The 22,914-nt window shown below is 37.7% G+C and overlaps 1 protein-coding gene across 1 annotated transcript in view; it reads right to left on the reverse strand.

The window, feature by feature from the left end:
• The window catches only part of ADAMTS6 (ADAM metallopeptidase with thrombospondin type 1 motif 6), a 255,576-nt gene that overhangs the window by 6,045 nt on the left and 226,617 nt on the right, over window positions 1-22,914 (reverse strand). Inside the window, exons 22-24 of the mRNA XM_033109798.1 lie at window positions 20,305-20,509; window positions 11,883-12,059; window positions 9,343-9,499 (exon numbers count right to left, since the gene is read on the reverse strand). Of these exons, the coding sequence (XP_032965689.1) occupies window positions 9,343-9,499; window positions 11,883-12,059; window positions 20,305-20,509 (539 nt within the window). The remainder of the gene's footprint in view (window positions 1-9,342; window positions 9,500-11,882; window positions 12,060-20,304; window positions 20,510-22,914) is intronic.

Raw genomic sequence — 22,914 nt, forward strand, 5'->3', positions numbered from 1 at the left:
GTCCCGGGACCTGCCTGTATGAGCCGCACAGCTCAGTGGTGCAAAGCAGCAGATCTGGAGTCAAATGGCCCTGGAGGTGAGTTCTGGTACTGCTTCCTCCCAGTGTTTGTTTGTCCTGGGCTAAGTTACATCACCTCTTCAGACCACAGTTTCTTCACTTGTGAAATGGAAACAGTAGTAAGACCTGCTCATGGGATGCTGTGAGGCTCACCTCACATGCGATAATGCCTATAAAGCATATGTCACAGCACCCAGCGTGGAGGAAGCACTCAGTTTACCAGTTCTTATTATTGTCACTGACACATCTGCCTGTGAGAACAACCATCATGTATTGTTTCTGTGGGACACACAGCAAAATGTATATAGGCTCTCAGGAAGGGTTACACCATGGCACACGAGCAAATTAACAGAAAGATAGTAAAGGGAGAGCAGATAAATGACGACTGGGTGGGGATGGGGAGAGACCTGAGGGGGGAGGGGAGTTGAGGGAGCAGTGGGGGGCCTGGGGGTGGCTGCCAACACTCAGACATGGGCCTTGATGAGATGCTAACATGGTGACTCCTGGGCTGAATAAGGACATTCAGCCTTGATGGAGTGCAGGGCGTTCTCACAAAGGAGGAGGCCCGAGGAATATCCCGCTTCCTGGTTGTGCCTTCTAGGGACTGCCCAACAGGCAGAATCAGTCTCAGAATTGATGAAAATCTATTCACCAAAGAAGGTCAACCATGACTGGTCTCTCATTCTCTCAGTCTTTTACCTCCACAAGAGCTTAATCTAGTAAGAATAACATTAAAAATGATTTACCAAATGCCTCCTATGTGCCAGGAACTGCCGTACACGGCTTTACATATTTATATATTTAATCCTTTTAAACATCTAAAACCTCAGCTTTACACAGACAGAAAAACTGACGTTCAAAAAGGTTATGAAACTCATGCTGGGGCACACAGCTAGTTAGTCTGAGAACTGGGACCAGAACTCAGGTTTGTCTGACTCCAAAACTACTCTATTTTGGCAGCATTCTTGGCATCTAAATGCAACAAGGTTTCTGCCTGTCATTACTTCTGTACCCGTGACTGATACCACTGATGATAAGTCAACCGTTAGGTGCCTCATTACCAGAGATTTGCTCTGCCATCTTAGAGAAGGGTAAAATGTTTTTTGAACAGAGGGTCATGGGCATTCAGAATAGCCTGAATACTTTTCTTCAACTGTAACTTTCTCCTTAAATTTTGTAAAATTACAAAAGTGAAAGGTGATTTTGGACACACAGGGAAGTTTTAAAGCCCCATGATTATGGAAAGCTAAATGTAATCTTAAAAATATTAGGACCAGTTTAAAATTATATTGGTACGTTCAGCCCATCTGTCACCTTTTTAGCTTAGCTAGAGAGGATTGACTTGTTGAGCCTTTGGATTAACTCACTGACATTTTGCTGATGTAGTTGAGAGGCCTTAATTATAAAACTCATCATTCACTAGTCGGCCTCATCCTCCAAGCCCATTAAAAATACGAAATAGTCTTTTCACTCCCACCCTTGAGCTAATACACAGTACAGCTTACATTGGTGAGAAAACCATTGTTGAAAAATTGTGCATGAAGTAAACTACATTTTCCCATTGAAATCAAAACAATAACAGAAATGTTCTGTTTTAATTTCTGAATGATCTTCAGTTGGCATTGATTTCTAGCAAATGTCTAAAAATTAAAAGTTTCTCTATACCCAAGGAATACACAATCTGCAAATAAACAGAAGATCTATTAAAAAGAATCCTTTAGTTTAAGTAGGATCTTTTTTGTAATATAGTCTCTTTGTAACTGATCTGTTTTGAAGATTTGGTCTTTACTATCATACTTTCTTCATGCAGATACACTTATGTCCACTGCTTTTTAAGCAGTGGAATCTGAGCCATGAGGGTCAAGGATTTTAAGATAAAGGAGTCTGATTTTCTCCTCTACTATCATTATGTACCAGCTAAGGACTCTCCTGGGAAAAGAATGAAAAGACACTCTTTCTACCTTTTTTTTCTTACAAGGCTATTGGAAGGGTCAGAGGTCTTTATTGTGTGGTCTCTAGGAAATGGTTTGTGGACCTACCTAGTCTCTCCTTTTTTTACACCCCTTTTCCCCCTTGAAAAGAAAGTTTTACTTTACCCAAGGTCAGAGACTTCTGGTGGGAATGACAATTTGTGGAGTATCCCTAAATTCTTCTCAGAGAGACTTGGGAATACATCAAGGGCTGAAAGTCAGCCCCTGGGCCCTGCAATGGGAACTAGACCCCTCCTTATAACCTTAAGGAACTTGCCAGGTATGCTGGAGTGGGTCTCAGTGGTAATCTGGGCTGTTTCATAGACAACACATGACTCTACTTATCATTGATGTTCTAATGGGTTTCTCCCCAGGTGCTTTACATTAATCTTTCAAAACCCAGACCTAAAAGACATGATTGCAAAATACTCATAGTGAACAGAGGCTTATTAATTTAGGATGCAGTTGTATTCAGTATCATTGTGACTTTGACGTGACTTAGTCCAAGGAGCACAACAGCAACTGCTGAAATGCAGCGCTCTTGCATTTAATGCATACAACATTGCGAAGCCTGCCTAAATTGTATCCTTCGAGTGAGCTGGGACACACAGGGGCATACTCTTCCATGACCAGGTTGGACCACTCAGCATCTTTCTTTGGAGAATGCATGCCCTCTGTACCTGAAGCTCTTTATGAAGTTCACAGGAAGAACACCGTGAGTAGAGAGTTATGATTGAATCACCTATGGGTCTGTCTTTTGGATTACAAATGTACAACCAGCTGTGCCTCTGTCAAGCTACCCATGGACATGCAGAGCCTGGTGAGAAGGGAGATGGCAAAGGCTGAGCATTTGCATGTGTGGTACCGGCGTGGATGTGGACTCAGCGTACTTTTCCTAATAAAATTGTGCTTGAGCCCTGGATATTTTACGTATGCCGATTGGAAAAGGATGAAACAAGTTTTGCTTGGGAAGTCAACATATTCATTGCAATGGGAACAGGACACTAACTTTTTGTCCTCGAAGCAAGGTGATATCAACTAGGGAACTTTATTCTGATTTCATCTTGTCAGGAACTAACCCTCTCCATTCTCTCTTTGCTTTCTATGTTTCCTCCTACCCAGTCTTATTCCCTAGATGTCACCTACTTTCAACCTCAAGGTGGTACGATCCTTACACAAATCCAGAGTTCCCTCCAAATCAGACATTAGCAGATCAGAGCTCTTCAAAATAGCAAAGAAAAAAAAAACTGGTCTTCCTCACCTCCTTGAAATCAAAAAGTTCACCTTCACCATTCCTTTCACTGATTTTAATACATTGGATGCCATTTTAAAACCCAAAGTGAGTAGCTGTTTTGTTTCAGGGATTTTATAGTTTTCTGGAGCTTCCCAGGCTTTCTCGGAGTCATTTACTTGAGGGACATTGAGAACGACCAAAGCCACCATTAGCCGGGCTGGTAATCCAATGTACACTCATCACACCTTTCCTGGGTTCGTTACCAGCTCACGGCACAGCATGAATCATTACCTGGTAGCAATAAATACTAGATGACAGAGTGCCTTGTGCTACTGAGAAGCTGAAAAGACTCACCGTATAAACTACAAGAGAACTTGAAACTGTATAAAGATGAATAAAATGGCATTTGGGATAGAATTTCAGGTGAGCTTGAGTAGGCTAGTCCTAGCTGCCAGATGTACTTTAAAAAATTACTCTGAGTAGTATTTCAAATGCAGTGATACCCAGCATGTCTATAATTCACTCTCAGCAGCAATGCAGTGTAACCATCATCAGTGGCAATCTGTCAAGATCAAGCCTATAATGCTTTAACTCTCAGCTGAAGGCTTTTGGGAATAAAAACTAAAGCAGATGTGGAACATGGCAGATTTTATCTCCCTTCTTCCTATTTCCTTTCCACTATTTTCTTTTAATTTTGTGATGCTCCACTTCTGATTTTCTTTCTCTTATTATCCATTGTTGCTTTAACCTCTCTCCATTTCTTCAATCTCTCTCCATTATTTATTTTTATTTTTTAAAAATCTTATTCAAATTCTATTATTTTATTATGGGTTCTGAGGACAAATGTGCTTAATTTCTCTACAGGTGCCTAACTTCCTTATCACAATGAATATCATGATTAATGATTAAATTTGAAACTTGGGAGTCATACAGAACACCTCCATATCTCTCATCCCCATATCTAATTGTGCATCAGGTTCTTTTTATTCTCCTTTCCATTTTATTCTCCTTTGTTCCAATTCGTTATCCTCCTTTTGATCCCTACTATATCTGCCTTAGTTCAAGACTTCATCATCTCAAGCCTTGATTCTTTGAACAACTTTCTAATTCTTCTCCCGCACAAGGCTACCCTCCCTCTACGTCTTTACACTCCTGCCATCTTTAGCATGTCACTCCCCAATTTCCTTCACTTGTTTCCTAGAAGATAGAGTGCTAACTTCCTTCCACGGCATATAGGACCCTCTAAAACCAAGTCCCCGTCTCTCTCTTTGTAGGCTCATTTCCACTGCCTGCTCATCTGCCAACCTGTGGCGGACACATTGAACCATCCCCACAGTGTCATGACTGACATACTTGTCTTCTGCCAGGAATGCCCAATAGCTCAATGTCTTCTTGGCAAACTATTTCTTAACTCCCAGTGCCCTGCTCAAGCTTGCCTTCTCCACAAAGCCTCTGATTACCTCCTCCTTTGTGTACTCATGGTAGCTTCTTTTAACCCCTGTTACACTACTGCCCATATTGTGATAATTATTTGTTTGCATGTTGCCACCTTTACTAAATTGTGCTCCATTGGAGCACAGGGATATTGTCGTACTCCTTTCATAGTCTCAGTGCCTAGCACATGGTGGGTATGCTTGCTAAATAAATGAATTAATGGCTGGATAAATGGAGCACATGATTTAAAAACCATCACCTTGAGGGATGAACAAATAAGAATGATACAAAGCAAGTTCAGCAAAATGTTAATGCTAGATTCCGGATGGTGCATGTTCATTGTAAAATTCTTTCAGCTGTGCTGTATTTTAAATTTTTTTTTATTATTTTCATAATAAAATGTTAGGAGAGGAACCATTCCCTAAACTTTGGTAGTTAAAACAATTCTCAAGATTCTATCCTTGGCCCATTTTAGCAATAGAGACCCCACCGGAAGACTGTATTTTAGATCCCAAGGGATCTCCTACCCTGTCTTGCTTGGGATAGAGCTGAACTAGTTTCGCAGTAGCCTGTCACTAGGAGTCAAGGAAACCTGGTTCTGCTGGAGAAAAGGGGGGTCCTCTTCTACCCTTCTCTATTAACCAGAACCTGTTTCTTCCAGGACTACTGGACTCTCTTCCCAACTTTCCTTTAGTAAAAGGCATTTTTCTCTCCCTGTTCTGATCTACAGAAGCTGTAGCAGGTCACTCTCACATTACTTTTATGTAAGAGCCTCTTCTCTTTTGAAATCCATGTTATCTGCCCATTTTTATCTCTATGAGTGACAATTTATGATTCAACTCTACCATTTCATCCACTTTTCCCAGGTTGCACACCGAGTTTTTCCAACTACACATTCCGGCCGGTTCATAGACCACTTAGTCTACGAAACTTGCTTTCATCCAGGGTGAAAGCTATTGGCCTTTCATTTGGGTCCTCCTAGCATTTGCGTAAACTGCTCCACATGACCCATTCCACCTTCCTTCTTGTTTTTCAAAGTATCTTCTCTGTAAGACTATGAACTTATAAATGTATTTGAATTTTCCATAATGAAAGGAAGAGGCTGGCCACAGTAAGCATTCAATAATTAGCTGCTGATAAAATGAACAGATAGTTTCAGGTATTTAAATACATTCACTATGTACTATTGGGAAGCTAAAGAACACAAAGCACGTTACAACAGACATACTGTTTGTACTTTAATCATAGTTTTGTAAAGGAGAGTAATACTCTTTTAAATCAGTCAACAGCTTAGGGAAATAACTATTCTAAGATTAGTCATACTTTGTAGAATTAATAATTTCCTAAAAGTTTCTTCCTTTACTGAAAAGGCTAAAAATATTGTCTTCACTGCTTATTTCAGGTTAATATTAATAAAAGGTTATTTGGCCAGGCAGATTAAATGACCATGAGTTTTTTTCTACAAATAACCCAAGTAACATCAGATTAACAACTACACACTTTAAGAGAATTTCTTTAAGACAGAAATAAGTGCAGTTACAAATGATATTCTACCCACTCTAAAAACTGCATTGCATTTTCAGTGGCAAAGATTATGTATAATTACCCACTACAGAGAAGCTTTTGGAGAAATTACCAAAATGGCTTAAAATGAAGTTCTAAACATATCTTCAACATATATTGTGGGCATGTTAAAAGTCAATTCTTTCAGCAATGTTTAAGCCTTAATCTGTTGAATGCCAGAAGTAGTGTCTCTACTTCATAACCAGAAGCTCTGTCTTTGTGTTAAAATACCCAATTTTAAAGAGTAAATTACATATCACTGTGACTATTTTGTGACTACAAATTTGTACTTTCTAATACTTTCACCATCTCCCCCATCCCCCAAACCCCCTCCCCTCTGGCAACCATCAGTTTGTTCTCTGTATCTATGAGTCTATTTCTGTCTTGTTTGCTCGTTTATTCTGTTCTTTAGATTCCACATATAAGTGAGATCATATAGGTATTTGTCTTTCTCAGTCTGACTTACTTCACTTAGCATAATGTCGTCTAGGTCCATCCATGTTGTTGCAAATGGTAAGATTTCATTTTGTTTTATGGCAGAGTAATACTCCATTGTATAAATGTACTACAATTTCTTTACCCAATCATCTATTGATGGGCATTTTGGTTGTTTCCACATCGTGGCTATTGTGAATACCACTGCAATAAACATAGGGGTACATATATTTTTTTGAATTAGTGTTTTGGATTTCTTTGGATAAATATCCATGACTGTAATTGCTGGTTGATAAGGTAATGAAATAAAGTATGGAGAATATAATCAATAATGTTGTAAAGATTATGTAGGGTGCCAGATGGGTGCTGCACTTATGGGGGAGGATCACTTCGTAGCTTGTGTAGATGCCTGACCACTGCACTGTACACCAGAAGCTGATGCAGAATAATGTAGAATGTCAACTATAATTAAAATATATATATATATATATGTATATATATAAATTATTTTAGGTGATACGCAAAAGGAAAAAGAGTAAATTACAAATAGCATATGAATATAATTGAAACTGATATACATTTGGGCTCTGCCAAATCTGGGTTCAAATCCTGACTATACTACTTCCTAGTCTTGTTATTTGGGTAAGTCACTGTCTCTCCCTGTGCCTGTTTCCTCATCAGTAAGATCAACTTTCAGAAGGTTGCTGTCATGATTATATAATACACACACAAACAGGTATTTATGTATATGAGATACGTAAGATGGATGAGAACTATAAAGGGCCTAACATACTACCCAACATAAAGAGTTTAACATGATAGTTGTATCCTCTCTTCCACCTTAACCTTTTATCTTCCAACTCTGACAGAAAAACAGACTCCCAAATCTCTGTGATTGATTGCTAATAATTTACAGTGGATAAAAGTTATTTACTGCAATCTTATAGAAGACAGATGTATTTATTTAGAGCACTTAACAGAGACAGTTTTACTACGAAAAATACTTGTTTCTCATGGATTTTGAGCCATTATCAAGAGAAAGCAAGTTAGCTTTCCAGAATGTCCCTTATCAAAGGGACAAAAAAAGAAACAGATGGCATTAGAACTAGAGATTTTGCAAATTAAAGTTGTGATTTCTTTTTTTAAGGCCATGCTGCTTGCTGTATCATAATAAAGTCCTTTGTCTGTGATCCAGGAGTCTTGTGACTTCTGTCAGCACCCACTGGTAGAGGAAGTAAACTGGATTAGCTTGCAAGTGGAGTAAAATCTCAGAACATGCACAATTCTTAACAAGCATCATTAAAGTTGTGGTTTTCAATTAATGTAGGATAAGGCTATACTTATTTGAAAGAGTAAATTACAGAATAAGTATATTGTGTTGAGACTCAGATATAAACACCAGACCATTTGCAATGATGCAAAGTTTCTACATCCTGTCATACAAGATGATTGGTCTTCCTAACATAAAATTCCCATGGAAACATTAAAAAATAGGATTTAGGAGGGTGGTAGATGAGGGTAAAGGGGATCCAATATATGGTGATGGAAAGAGAAGTGACTCTGGGTGGTAAACACACAATGTGATATATAGATGATGTAATACAGAATTGTACACCTGAAATCTATGTAAGTTTACTAACAATTGCCACCCCAATAAACTTTAATTAAAAAAATAAAGGATTTAAAGAAAATTCTTCAAACTAGATAAATCTAGTCAAAAGGAATAGATCTCTTTGTAAAAGGTTTATGAACATATCATTTTCATTTGAAAAATAATAAATTATATTCAGGTTAGGTTTTTTTGTTTGTTTGTTTTTTGCAGAGCCCTAGAGCTGGATTTCTTACATAACTTAAATCCGTGGCTTCAGATGTTTGTGTGCATGTATTTGATCATGACTCAATTTTCATGAGAAGACATTCTGATCTTCCTGCCTATGCCATGTTTATCTCTATACGTCCCACAGTTTCTGTTATAGCACCTCGCACATAGTAGCATTCAGGAAATTTCAAATGAATGCCTAACTGAATAAATAAAGTACACCTATTTAAAGAAGATATAAGAAAATTCAGAATTTGGATGGGCATCTGCTATTAATAAAGGGATTTCCCAACATATAACAAAGATATTTTAGAACTTGTCCTCCTGTATAAACCACTATATAATTATCTTTTTCTACTTTTCTACTATGAGAAAATTCTCCTTTAAAAAGTAGCTTCAAACACGCTTTCATTATATGTATAGTAGGTATGATTTTTTATCTTCAAGATGGTATCCATTGTTATAGCCAAAAAGAAACAGACATTTTCACTGTCAAGCATGGTTCCTTAGAAATCATCTCTACATTTCTAGCACAAGTCAAACATAAAATGTTTGGACGTGACCTTAGAGATTATTCACTCCAATCTCTCATTGTATAAATAAGTAAACTTAGCTCCAGAAACGTTAAGTGACTTAAGGTCAGATAGTTGGTGGAAGAATCAGGAAAAAACTTCGCTTTTCTGCTTACGTATCCAATACATAGGCAGCATTCACAAATGTTCTATGCAAACTATACTACAACGGTGGTTTTATGCGGCTCTTCAAAACCTCGGAACCAATTTAGGTGACTCACTGGAAACCACAGGCCCCCTTTCCATGGGAAACTCACCTTCAGTATTGGAAATGGGGGTACTGTCACATTTGCTTTCGCACTGCTGCATCGATGGAGGCCGAGCGGTTTCCGGACAGTCACTAGACGCCTGCCCAGTGTAGGAGAGACACTGCACAGTCCGCATCTGCTGTCCCAGGCCACACTGAGCAGAACACTAAACCCAAGGCAGAGAGAAACAAAATACTGATCTTAACAGTTTTGAGGAGGTTAAAAAGATACTGTGTCATTTCAAATATCACATATATTAGCATTTAAAGCTTGTACGTAGTTCATCTTGGAGAGGTGCGTGATTAGGTCCCTCTGTATAGAATTGGTTTGGAAACTCAAGGATCAGTGTTATTACACTAAAAAATGGAAACAACAGAGTTTGCAGAAGATAACAGATGGAGATTTCTTGGACTATTATGACAACAGTTCCAGGCGGTGCTGGTGAACTCTAATAGGAGTACAATCAGAAAATCCCCATGAAGAAGTAGAATAACCAGAGATTCCAGGGCAGGCACATCACTGTTGCTTGCTGTTTATTATAGGCTTGTGGGCAAACAACATGATGGTCTATTGGTGGGCTCTGAAACTGATCAAAATATTAGTTCAGTGTAACAGCAGGGACTGCTGTGGGAGCTGGCAACAAGGCCAGTTTAAAAAAGAAAAAGAGCTTAAATTCAGTACCTCTAGTTTTCTAAGGTATTGTCAGCCACACAAACCTGAGAAGTGGTCTGGTGTTAGCCAGTTAGCATGTCTCCCTATGTTTTGTTTTTGTAAATCTACTCTGGAATCTAGTTATTTCAGGATTGAAGTTTCTCTGAGTGGTGTGGTTTTAGCTGGGATTGATCAGCTGTACAGGCTGAAGAATGAAGTGGGGTCTATTCTTTGGCCCTGCCACCCAGAATACTAGAAAGCCTGTGAGCTTTGAGATCAAAGGGTGGAGGAGCGAAGGGGTGCCAAGACAGGCCACCGTGATGTTTACAAGGTAAACAAACTAAGGCCCTGTTGGATTTGTTTGCCAAAACTCTAAAAGCACATACAGGACTTGCAAGGACATTCATAGATGCTTTTAAGTTTCTAAATACATAATGGCAAATAAATGAACCAGAAAAACATATTAAAGCATCTTTGCTTTTTCATTGGCTAATTTCAATTTTAGGAAACTGAATTGAAACTGTAGATGTGAAGAAAAGGACTTGACAACATTTAAGGAAATAATCTCAAATTGATAACTGTAAATTTGGTGAAATCACTGACATGCAAAAGTTTTCAACTGACCTTTATATAGCAGTGCATTGCAAGGAAGAGTGTATAAGGAAGGAAATTCCTACCTGGTTTAAATAAAGATTATGAGAGCATGTTTGTTCTGATTCTTTAATAGTATTATATCAATCATATATTGTGAAACTGTCATACTTCTACAGTGAAACACTTAATTGCATACAATGCTCATGTGTATTCAACTTAAGCACTTTGTCAATTAAAGTATATATGCTACATAAAACCAAATTATTATTTGTTATACAAATGCAAATGTTAATTATTTTATAATCATACTTCTTTTATCTCCCCCAATGTGACAAAGGAGGTCTATAGATACTGCTATACTCTAGCAATGTTGAATTTTGGCCAGAATTTTGATAATTACTTCTATGAAATGCCATTTTTAATAAGTAATGGCTGGCCCAGAGCACAGACAAAATCATACCAGTGTTACCACATGCCATTATAATTTATTTGGATCTCAGATATTAGAAAATGACTAGCTACAAGGTTAATTATAAAACCATAGCAAAAGGGCATTGACAGTCTAGACATTTACTTTCTGAAACGTTATTTTTCAGTGTAACATAATAGATTTCTTTTTTGACATTCAAAAGAACAATACCTAATTTTCCTTCTATCCAAAAATACAAATTTGCTTTTAAAGGATTTAAGGTGGCTTTCAGCAAGATAATTTAATTTAAAAGTAAGTGAAAAAGAAGAAAGAAAAAAATAGGAATTGGAACATAAAATGGAAGTGGGTCTAATATAAAAATATATCTCAAAATACAATTCATCATCTCCATCAGAAAAATCCATTGAAGAATAAGTATTAATGATACTTCAAAGACTGTCAATCACATTATCAAGCTAATTACCCCTCCCCCCCACACAAACACATCTTTTCTGAGAGATTAAGAGGAATTATTTTGTAAGTGAGAACATTAAGATACTGGTGTTAACTGATTCATTCTTGAATCAGTTGAGAGGGTTGGGACTAGAATCCAAAGGATTGATAACTTGTTCAAATCTCTGGCCATCTAGACTATTTTGCTTTTAATTTTAGGATAGAAATGTTAGGAACCAAAGAATAGGTACAAGTGGGAGAAACATGGCTAAGGTCTCTGTGCAGCTGCTGCTGTTTGTGCATTGTTTCACATGCGTGTCTTATACCTAGATTTCTCTGTGTTGTTACTCATCTCTTGAGCCCTTACAGTGACCCAATCAGGAACCTCAAGTGTCTCAAGGTGCTGCTGCTTCAGCAGGAGCCCACAGTCCAATGGCCTTACCTGGCCCCAGTCTCCTGTCACCCAGCGAGGAGGAGGGCAGCGGCCCAAACTGCAGCGGATGCGGATAGGAGGTTTGCTCTCCTCTGGACATTGTGCAGCTGGGAATGTTTTGGAAAGGTCGCTGCTCTTGCACAGAACAATCCGATGCTTGAATCCTGAACCACATTTGGGAGTGCACTGGAAAGAAAACAAATACTAATGAGTAACAACAGTCTAAAGACAGAGGAAAATTTGAGGAAAGTCTTTCTTAAAGTAAATGTGTGTTTGGGTATACAATACACATACACACTAAATTCTAGGCAAAGTCTTTCAGATATGAAAATTCCTTAAGTTTTTTAGCAGAAGCACTTTTATCTTTTTCCCTAAGGTCTTTATGAAGAGCTAAATCCAAAGTTTGTTTTTCTTGGCTAACTTATTTTCTTCTTTTATTGTGGGTAGGTTTATTCCTTGATTCCTCCCCATCCTTGGCCACGTTCAGCTGTGATAAGATTCCTAATTTTTGGACTGTGGAATCCTTGGTTTCCTACATGCTAGGTGTAGTCTTCAGAAAAGAAGACTGTGGTATTAGTAGACCAAAGACTTTGTCTCTGTGAAGCAAACTTGGGGTTGGTTTACATGTGTATTTTTAGTGCGGTAGCTAAGAATACAGTGATGGTTTATTGCACAGAAAATATCTGGACGGTTCCCTGTCCTTCAGTTAAACGTAATGACTTTGACTATGCTTTAGTTGAACCCATCTGTTCTTCATACTAAGGAAAAGGTGATTCTCCTATATCACAAACACTGTTCTTTACCTCTTCTCCGGGGTTAACTGGCGTGCTCTGTTCCAGAGTCATCTATTTAACATGGTGGCTGACTGAAGTCCCCCAGCTGTCTCCTCTGCACGTCTGAACCCTTCCTTAAAATCTGTACTTCCTCTCAGTCAAGTGAGAACTTTACCTTCAACATTTTGAAGCCCTGTTTCTATACTTATCATTTAGAAAACATTTTCAGATCTCCTAAGGAACTGCACTAGATTAGGGGGGAAGAAGGCACAAAAATGAATAAGACAGTCTTTACACGTTTAGAAGCTCATAGTTTTATGTAGGAGATAGACATGTGAACACAAGGGTTAAGTACCATAATAGGGGATGTAGACTATATAAACTCTTGTGCCCCAATCACCATCTGCCTATTTTATAATTATGTATTTAAACGTCTTTTCATCCCTACAGATTATAAGCTCCTTAAAATTATTTCATTTCTGTTTTATGTTTCTACACCACCCCGACACCACCCTGACCCCCAGGATCCAGCACAGGGCTTTGAGTATGCACTGAATAAATATATATTGTCTTTTATCTGGAAAATGATGGTTTTGGTTTACCATCAGGTAAATCAAGATGTACTAGTTGTGGGACGGGGATGCCTTAATGATTACTATACAACCGAGTGGCTTTGCCCAGGGCAATCCTGGAGCGTGGTGCACGCCATACAAAGAAAGTAAAATATTAACTGTTGTTTTTTTTTAGGTGAAAATTAAGGATCTCATGAATCCTCTTCACCACAATGAGTGTAACAACAATACACTTTCTCCAAATTATAACAAGTTTAAGATGCATTTTGAATGAGGATAACATTCAGTTCTTTCTAACATGGTTCCAGAAGAGGCTTCAGTTAGGGACTTAAGGCTTAAGAGAGATATTCCTGATCCCTATTACTCCGTTAGACTGCCAAATCTACATCCTTATTTCCAGCTGCTGCTTCACTTTACCCATATAATCAATCACTAGGTTCTATTACACCAACTCATAAATCTCTCTCACATCTGTTGATTTCTCTGTCTTCACTACCACTAACCTTACTGTAGACAACATCGTTACATCTAATATTGCAATGGCTTTCTAACAGGTCTCCTGTTTCTTGCTTTTGCGTCACTCCAATCCACTCTCTAAAGCACACATCCAGTTATATTTTCTTTTGATTAAAAAAAAAAATCCTTCAATGGCTCACTATTGTCTTCAAGATAAAAATTCAAATCTCCTTACTAACAATTGTCACTCCAATAACTTTAATTTAAAAAAAAATCAAATCTTTAAATATGCTTACTATACCCGGATAGGAAGTTTTTGCTTATCTCTGCAGATTCCTCTTTCCATACTAAATAATTTGCAGTATTCCCTATCCAGGTACAAAGTTAATGCTGCTGCTACTACTATGACTACTACAACTATTAATAATAATAATAATAATAATAATAATAGCAGCTACCGTTTAGTAAACACTGTATATACAAAGTTATGTTAAATGCTATAATGTACATAGTCCTCACAAAAATCCCATGAGATGACAATTATTATTCTGTTTTTAAAATGAAGAACCAACCTTAGAATAAGTAGAATAAGATTGGTAGAAACTCATGCAGCTATTAAATGGCAGAGCTAATGCTAACTCCTACTGTTTCCTGGATATTAGCCACTATCCCATGTGCTTTGCATATATTATCTTATTTAATCGTCACAACAACACTATTACTTTATATTTAAGAAGGCAAGACATGTGATCATATCTTGCAATCATGCAATCTGTGGAATGAATAAAGCGCTGATTCAAGTCTCTTGAACTTGCCCCACTTGTATCTGGTCTTCTTGACTTCACACCTCCACTGTCTACCAAGGCAAGAAGCCAAAGCCTTAGGGGATTACTATCACTTTCTTAACGCTTACTATTATTACTGAAAATAACACTATTACCTTACACTCCATTAGAGCATCACAGTTCACAAAATACTTTCAAATACATTATTCTTAAACAACTTTTTGATAATTGCTACAGATGAGGAAAGTTCAAACAACGTAATCAAGGGTAAACAGCAAGTGGTAGAGCTGGACCTAAGTCCTAAGTTTTCTGATCCATATATATTAGCTCTTAGCATTGGTAGAAACCAAGCATGAGAACACGTAAGAAGTATTAATTACCATAAAAAATAAGTTGAGGTAAAGTACAAGATAGCAGGGTACTTCAGACTTCAGGGATACAGGCAGAAACACATAGGATGTATAATGAATTTGGTTTTAGTATTTTGAGGCTATGATTAGTTTTCTGTATTGGGAACATTCATTGAAAAATGCACCTGTGCCACACCCCTCCCGCTTCGTATTTTAAATCCTGGGACATATGTCTCTTGCTTATTCTAATATCTTTTTTCCAGGAGCAAGAAGCTTCAGTTTTTTTGTTTGAAGACTGTAGTAGTCTTTCATAAGAGCCTATGCAAATATCCTGCTTACAATTAGGGGAGGCAGACAATGCAAGAACTGACGATGCATTTGTGTTTGAGACTTCTCCCGGAAACCGAAGACAGACAGACAGACCAACAGACAAACAAACAAACAAGAAACCCAAGTAAGACCGATAAGAACAGAAGAATAAAAAGAGAAAGCAACACTAATATTTAGTATGTCAGACTGTGTTCTAAGTCCTTGGCATGTCATAAACTACCTAATCCTCACAGAACTTCATTCAGTTCTATTTTCACATCCATTTTACAAGTGAGACACTGAAGCACTGAGAGGTGCAAAGAAATCCAGATGGCAGGTTCCTACTGGAATAAAGTTCTGGCAGATAAATGTACAAAGACACAAACCCTCTGCGGGACAATGTGCAGTTATATGCAAAGCTAAACATACAATGACGCTACTGAGGTAAACAACAATTTTAGAAAATTACAGCCCGAACTCCACTAAATAAGCAAAAGATATTCTAGCCAATAGCACGAGAAGTAGAGAGATAATCAACTGGATTCTCAAAATAGTGAATGACTAAAGACTACATTTGTGCCACATTCTGATTCAATGAATACACCAGCCCTTGAGCCCTGCAGATCAAGCCACAAATATTACATGTCTACAGCCAGAATCTCAAATCTGGTCTCTATAAATATTGTACTTCTTAAGGCTGATTATAAAGTAGTGAGGGCATGGGGATGCCACTTAGAACAGCTTCGTTCTCAGTAGAACTCTATCCTGAAATTTCTTCTGACCTTATGTCAGAGATGTTCAAGCAGAGACGTCCTGCAGCTTGTTTTTATTTTTACTTTTTTCCTCAGCTTTATTTAGCCTACATTTCATCTTTGCCTCTTTTTAGCCTTATGATAAATATGTTCATCTATCTGAGAGCCTCTTTTTTATTTAGCTATCTGAAAAAAAAAAGAAATTCTAGAAAATCAAACAGTAGCCATGGTTATGTATATGATAGATGTGCATTAACTTAATTATGAATGCTTCAGAACATTCCTCAAAGATAATAATCGTCGGTCTATACCCATGTGAAGGGTATTCTTTTGTACGCTTTTTGAGTATGCAGTACAATTCATTAGTAACAATCAGAAATTAAATACTTAATTCAGTTAATAAAAAATCATTTTTCACATTAAAGTACAGTTATAAATATTAAAATCCCTTCCAGTCATTCTCATAATAAACCATTAGATAGCTGGGTGGAAGATATTATTTCAGTGGGCAATCATTTAGTAAAATTATTTTTATTTCTCCTTATTGCAGGCAAATATCTATTTGCCTCTTTTATTTATTATTCAGTGTTTCACAATGATTTAAAGTCTGACCACACCATTTGTGTTTTGTTTTCATCTCAGTGGGATATAGGGGGTGATTTTTGTTAAGAGATGCATTGATGCTTTTGCTTAATGTTCTATGATTAAGAAACAAAAACAGATTTTTCAGAAGAAAAGTATTTGAAACCACACCAGGGAAAACAATTTGGCTCTCACTTGTAAAGGATAGAAATGTTAAAGTTTTGGGGTTAGACTAAATCCTCTCTGGAGAGGTGGATTTCGTTTACTTAGTTATAGCACCAGAGTAGAACCTAGGAGTAAACAAGGTAATATCTACTAACACAAAGCACGGCCCTTTGGGGGTAGATGTCCCCGCGTCCTTCTAAAGTAACGCTACCTACATGTAAGTCCTGTAAAGTCAACTGAGTACGATGCTTGTTATCACTTGTCCAAGAGGAAGTACAAAAAATGGGCCACTTTCAATGGGTGCTCTGTGGGAGTCAAAAGAAATTATCCTGATACATCGAAAAATGGTTTAGGATTGCTGGAGCCCATCCACAGTATGCAGAAATGCTTTTAAGAGTTACATGTCAGGAGAGGGCAAAAACAGAAAACGATTTAAGTCCAACATAGCATGGGTGACCCCAAGAGTGAGGCTAAATTATAGGAAATGGGAAAGCCGTGGCTGCATTAGTTTCACAAAAGGCTGCCAAACAGCCATTTTCCACCAAGATAATTTACTTTTTTTTTTTCCTTTTGCCACAGCACTGGTAGGTTTTGCTGATGGGGAAAACGAAAAACGGTTCCTGGCTTTGCAACAATGGAAATTTTATATTAGAGCAGCCGGCACAAAAGGAAAAAGGTCAAAGGGTACATTCCTCTTGCAGCAACATGTTTTCACCAGTTGAACCTCACCCTTGTGATTAGCAGAGCTCAGACAGCTGACAGTTGGAAGTGGGGAGAGGGCAGAAAGAGAAGTGTTCATGGGCACATCAAAAGAACAGTGTGTGAAATGTTTGCAAAAGTAAACTGAAAGAGGTTGAACAGTGCCTGCGCTTCTGTTTGCGTGGACCTCCTCTTTTCATTAGTAGGAGGTGTTCCATTCTTATTGGAAGTCTTGTTCTCACTTTGTTCTCCAGTGCTACTCTGACATTTATTTCACTTAATGTATTTACTTTCACTTATTTTTAACCCATCTAGGCAAGAGGTGGGCTTCCTGGTAAAGTAAGGAAATGAAAGTGTGAGATGGCACCCCTCCAGTGGAAAATAAACAGGACAGATTGCATGGGGCAAAATTATCTCTTTCCTCCTGAATAAAGGAGGAAGATGATGGCACAGGTGGTGTCCAACTAGAATTTTTTGAGCCAGCAATGGCAGCATTTGTTGACCTACGCTTACCCTAGAACTGCTTTTTCTGCATTGTCTGTGCAGAGACAACAGCAGCTACCCATGCTTTCTTGGAGGTTGTCATCCCAACACAGACATTTCATGCCCTCAGCACAACTTCTTTTCCCTAAGCTTTGACTCAACTATCTTGAAGAAGATAGCAGAAATGTAATTAAAAGCTCCCTTTGCTTACACATATTTCTTTAGGAAGCCTCCAGGAATACCTAAAAGCCTCTTAGAGACACTTAAGCAAGTCACTTCTAAGATTGGCTAGATAATCAAAATTCTAGAAGGAGGGTAACTACAACCAATATGTGGTTGAATTAGGAAGAAATCCTTAAAATGGTATTTGGAATGGAAACATAAAATATACATAAGCTATCTCGCAAGGTGATTATATTTGGTTGTTTTATGTTAAAATAAAAAATATAATAATACAGAAATAGGTAAGAGACCAATGTGAAATGAGTCTGTGCATGAGGTTTTGGTGTTTTAGTGGTTGTCAGAAAGTTTTGCTAGTTTCTGCTCATGAACTTGTCTACTTTTATTCACTTTTTGTAGAAAGATGATGTGATATAGAATTCTGTATTTAGGACGTCTTGTTACCTATCACTACTTTATTCAATCTTATCTTCCATTTATTCTTTAAGATGCTTTTCTCCCATACTATTTTACCACATGGTCTTTGTGTTTCTGGTCAGTTGTTTCTCTTATCAGAAATACCTTCTCCAGCTTCCCTATTTTCTTCCCTACTTCAAATCCTATATTCCCTCAACATTCAGTTTAACTCCCATCAACTAAAAAGCCTTCTGACCTTACTTCAGGCCATTCTGACCTTCTCAGCTCTGAATTTCTATATTACTTATACATTTATACCACACAATCTACCATCTTATTAAACATTGTCTTATTCTCTAGTTGTTTAATGGGTATTCTTTATTTTCCCAAGCTTATAAGATTCTTTCGTATTCTCCACAGTGCCTACCCCAGTGTGTTTAGGAAGACTGAGTTATACTTACTGACTTGACCTGAAAGCCTAACATCATTGAAGCCAATCATCAGGTCTCCCATTGTGGTTTTCCAATAATAAATTTGTCATTATTATCAAAGACAATTTATGGATTCTATAAGGGTCTTGGGCACTGAATTGCAAGAAAAATTATTATTATACTAACAGGCGGACAACTCTCTAGAATGCCTGTTCTTTATCAATAAGTTTTATCTTTCAAAAGGAATTTAGGAGTTAATCCACCCACTGTTAGGGAACAGAAGAGTTCATACTACTTTCCATAATCACTGAGTGAATAATACCAAGGCTATCTCTACATTTGATTGAAACACAAATAAAAGTTAGGTGGGCAGAATGTAATTACTGAGGCTGGACTATGGCCAGGAAACTTGGGAGAACACTCCCAAAACCTGGCAAAGATTCCATGGATAACCACAACTGGTCAAAATCTCTATTTCCACGTACCATTTTAAACACAGTCCCTCTTTTAGCACCATGCCTCCAGCAAGATAAGGCCGTTCAAAAGCAGTGAGATTCACAGGGGGAAAAGTTACATCCAGAGGTTCCTAAAGAACTATGCTTAATTTGTTTTTTGTTTATTTTTTTACAAACTTACGAGGTCTACAGGCAATACCTAAAGGAAGTACCACGATGTTTAAAAAAAAAAAATGCATCCTGTTTGTTAACTTGGAAGAATGACCTTTAGTTATATAACCAGTTACTCATTTTTCTTAACCAACACTACAGAAGGATTCAGCTCTTCTTTGGGAAATGTGGAGAATGGTATAGTGTATATGTGTATGTCTCATGCAGAATGAGGAGTCAAGAATTTACCTCTTACCTCATTTTTCATAAGACCATTTTTCTGAGGCCTCTGGATTATGTTAGACTCTTTTATATACATGTATGCCTAAAAAACATTATCTTAGCCAGGTCTTCTTCACTGATCATATAAATGGAGGTAATGATAAAAATATGAATGTGATGTGTTGGAAATTTACAACTTCAACTCCATGTTTCTTTTCCTGATTCAATAAAATTAATTAAATATATAGATAGATAGATATATAACAAGTGATGATAAATTGACATCGATTCATATCTAGAGTTATATAGTTAGGCTGGAACATTACTTGGCAAAAAAAGATATAATATGTCACTAATTCTGAGCCTATGATGCTGTTCAAGAATAGTAAAGAAGGGTATAAAACCACTTATATGAGTACTCACTATAATGTTCTTGCAAATTTACTTTAGGCTTATTTTTAATCAGACTAGTTTCTCGTTGATCTCCCCGACCCAAAAAAACCCTTACTTCCTGACAAGCAGCAACAAAATATAACATGGCCAAATTCATTGTTGTGTAGTCCTTACTTGTTGAGTTCTAAGATGCTCACATGCTCAGGTGTCCTTAATATTAAATGCTTTGGTATTGATAGTTAAGACATCTCAAAACATACAGCCTCAGATTTCCTTACTTCTGACCAGTCCAAAGCCACCCACTGAGGTGGACATGACTGGTTGTTGCAGGACTCTTTCTCAATAGGCCGGTGTGTTAAACAACCACTGTAGTCCAGTGTCTCCTCCTCGGAAGGGCCAATCTTCCTGATGCAGAGCACTGCCCTTGTACGCATTCCACCGTCACAAGTCTTGCTACACTGCAACCAGTCTCCAATGAACCACCTGCAGCAGGAAGTGGAAGAAACACAGAAAAGCATTTCCTCAGTGCAGCCAGAGATTTTCAGCTGAGTGAAGGAACTTTTATCAACAAACTACATCCTTTTCCTAGAAGAACGGACATTTCAGTGTTGGTTGATGTGACAAATGACAAATGGAAAAACTGCTAAGGAAAAGATAACTCACTGTCAATTGCATTCTAAAGTGTAGTGCATGGGCTTCGGAGCAGGCAGAACCATGTTCAAGTAAGTATTGCACTACGTATCTTTAAAACTTTTTGATATTTCTCCTTTTTTTATTAATTTCTAAAGTGAGGATAACAATATCAATCTTGAGATTGTCATGAGGATTAAGTAAGGTAATATATATGAAGTTGCCAGTCATGTGCGGGGAAATACTTAAAGACTAGATTGTCATGGGAGGGAGTCCTGACTTGTTGCATTTGCCAATTTTTGTGGGATAAATACCTCACTATGACCAATTTCAAGCTACCACCTTCACATACTAAACATGAACAAGAGACAATAGGCTATTAATAGGGTCTCAGGTGCCAGTACCAGCTGGCTTCAGCACACCACTGAGAGCTTCCAAAAGAGTGTTTGACACACAACAAACAGGAGCTACCTTATTACTAAATTGAGGCAAGTTCTGCCACAATTGAGGATTTTGTGCTAAAATCACACTATAGGAGCTAGGGCTGTTGTTGATTCCCAGAAATGAACGTCATACTTTGCAGAAGATAGAAGGCCTTTAACTGTCCTTACAGGGGCAGACAAGGCCCAGGTAGCCATCCTGAAGACATGGGACTCTTCAAACACCTACAGCAAGAACAGAGCCCTGAGCCAGCTCTGTGAAAACAGGGAAATCCCTTGCTTTGACCCCTTCACTCTTAAAAACAGCTTCTGTATAGCTAATGCGGGAAGAAACTAAAATGTCTTAATAAAATGAACATGTCTCACATTTATAGGTATATCACTCCTTTTCCTAAAGTCCTCAATGAACTTTTATATATATAATTTCAGAATTTGTTGTTGTTGTTGTTGTGTGTGTATGTAAAATACTTCTGTACAACTCACCCTTTTGGGAACATTAATTGATCCATGGGGTGTAAATCATGATCCAAATAAGACTAATGAGAAGGTGGCTTTAGAATTTTTATATCTCGATTAGAGCAAAGAGGACCCTTTCCTTTGTGGTCACAAAGGTGGATAAAGATATACAAAATGCTGTTGGCCACACCCTATCAAGTGGCATTAGCTGATTTGAAAGCATACAGAGGAGCTAGAGAGGCCTGATGGAAGCTGAATCCTTGAGTCTAGCCATTCCTCAAGCTAGGTCCACTCTCACCATTTCCTCACCTTTCTTATATAAAACAATAAATCCTCTAACGTGCAGAAAGTAGCTGAAGTTAAAGTTGTGTTATTTCCAACCAGAGTCCTGGCTGACATGTACTTAATTTAATAAATATATGCAGAATGCCTACTATGCTCAAGGCATTGTGCTTTGTTTTACAGAAGAAAGTAAAACCCAGTGTTAGGAAAATGGTTCTCCAAAATCATGAGAAGAACAATAATGGAACTAGGACTAGATCCCCCACCCATTGCTATTTCCACTGTATTTCACTTTTAACACTGTTGAGTAGTAGGATCTAGGTCACAAGCATGAGGTCACAAGACATTTTCTTCAACCCATGATCATAAATCATGCAACTGTCCCCAGTGGATATGGTCATGCTCTTGGGTGAGAGACTATCCAGAGAGAGGAGTATGAAAGCTTAAGAACAAATTGTGCCATGTGTATGTGGGAGATAGTGCCTTTGTGAATTCAGCATACTAGTAGCCTAAATTTGAGCCTGATTTAGCTAAATAAGCTACAAAGGGCTTTGTTCATTGTTATTTGTCTTATCTTTACTTATAGAGGGAAACCAGCATTTGGAAACATCGTAATTAGCCAATTTCTTAAAATTAAAATATATCTTGTCAAAAATCTAAAAATTTTCAATACAAAATTCAGTTAAAGAATGATAATTTCATGCTGAATTTTAAAAATCTGACATCCATATTTTTTTCTAAGTCATTTTCCAGAGGAGATTTAAAGTGATTTTCATATTCTTTCTGTTTTGTTTTCCACAGATGAACATGATCTGAGTTGTTAGTACCATTTTTGGTAAAGAAAAAAATGTGTACTGAGAATAATAACTTGCATGCCAGCCATAGTGAAACTCTGATTCAATTCACAACAGTGATTTCATCACCGAGATTAGGGGATAAAACAGAAATGTGTGTAACTCAGCCACAAAAAGTTCAGTCATACCACCTCCAGCCATGATCTCATTAGGTCTCATAATGCAAGAGGGATGGAGGCCGTCAAATTAAACACAGGTGCCCAGAGTAACAGCGGTGATTCAGGAG

This window comes from Rhinolophus ferrumequinum, chromosome 7, assembly GCF_004115265.2.
Source record: "Rhinolophus ferrumequinum isolate MPI-CBG mRhiFer1 chromosome 7, mRhiFer1_v1.p, whole genome shotgun sequence".
Lineage (NCBI taxonomy): Eukaryota > Metazoa > Chordata > Mammalia > Chiroptera > Rhinolophidae > Rhinolophus > Rhinolophus ferrumequinum.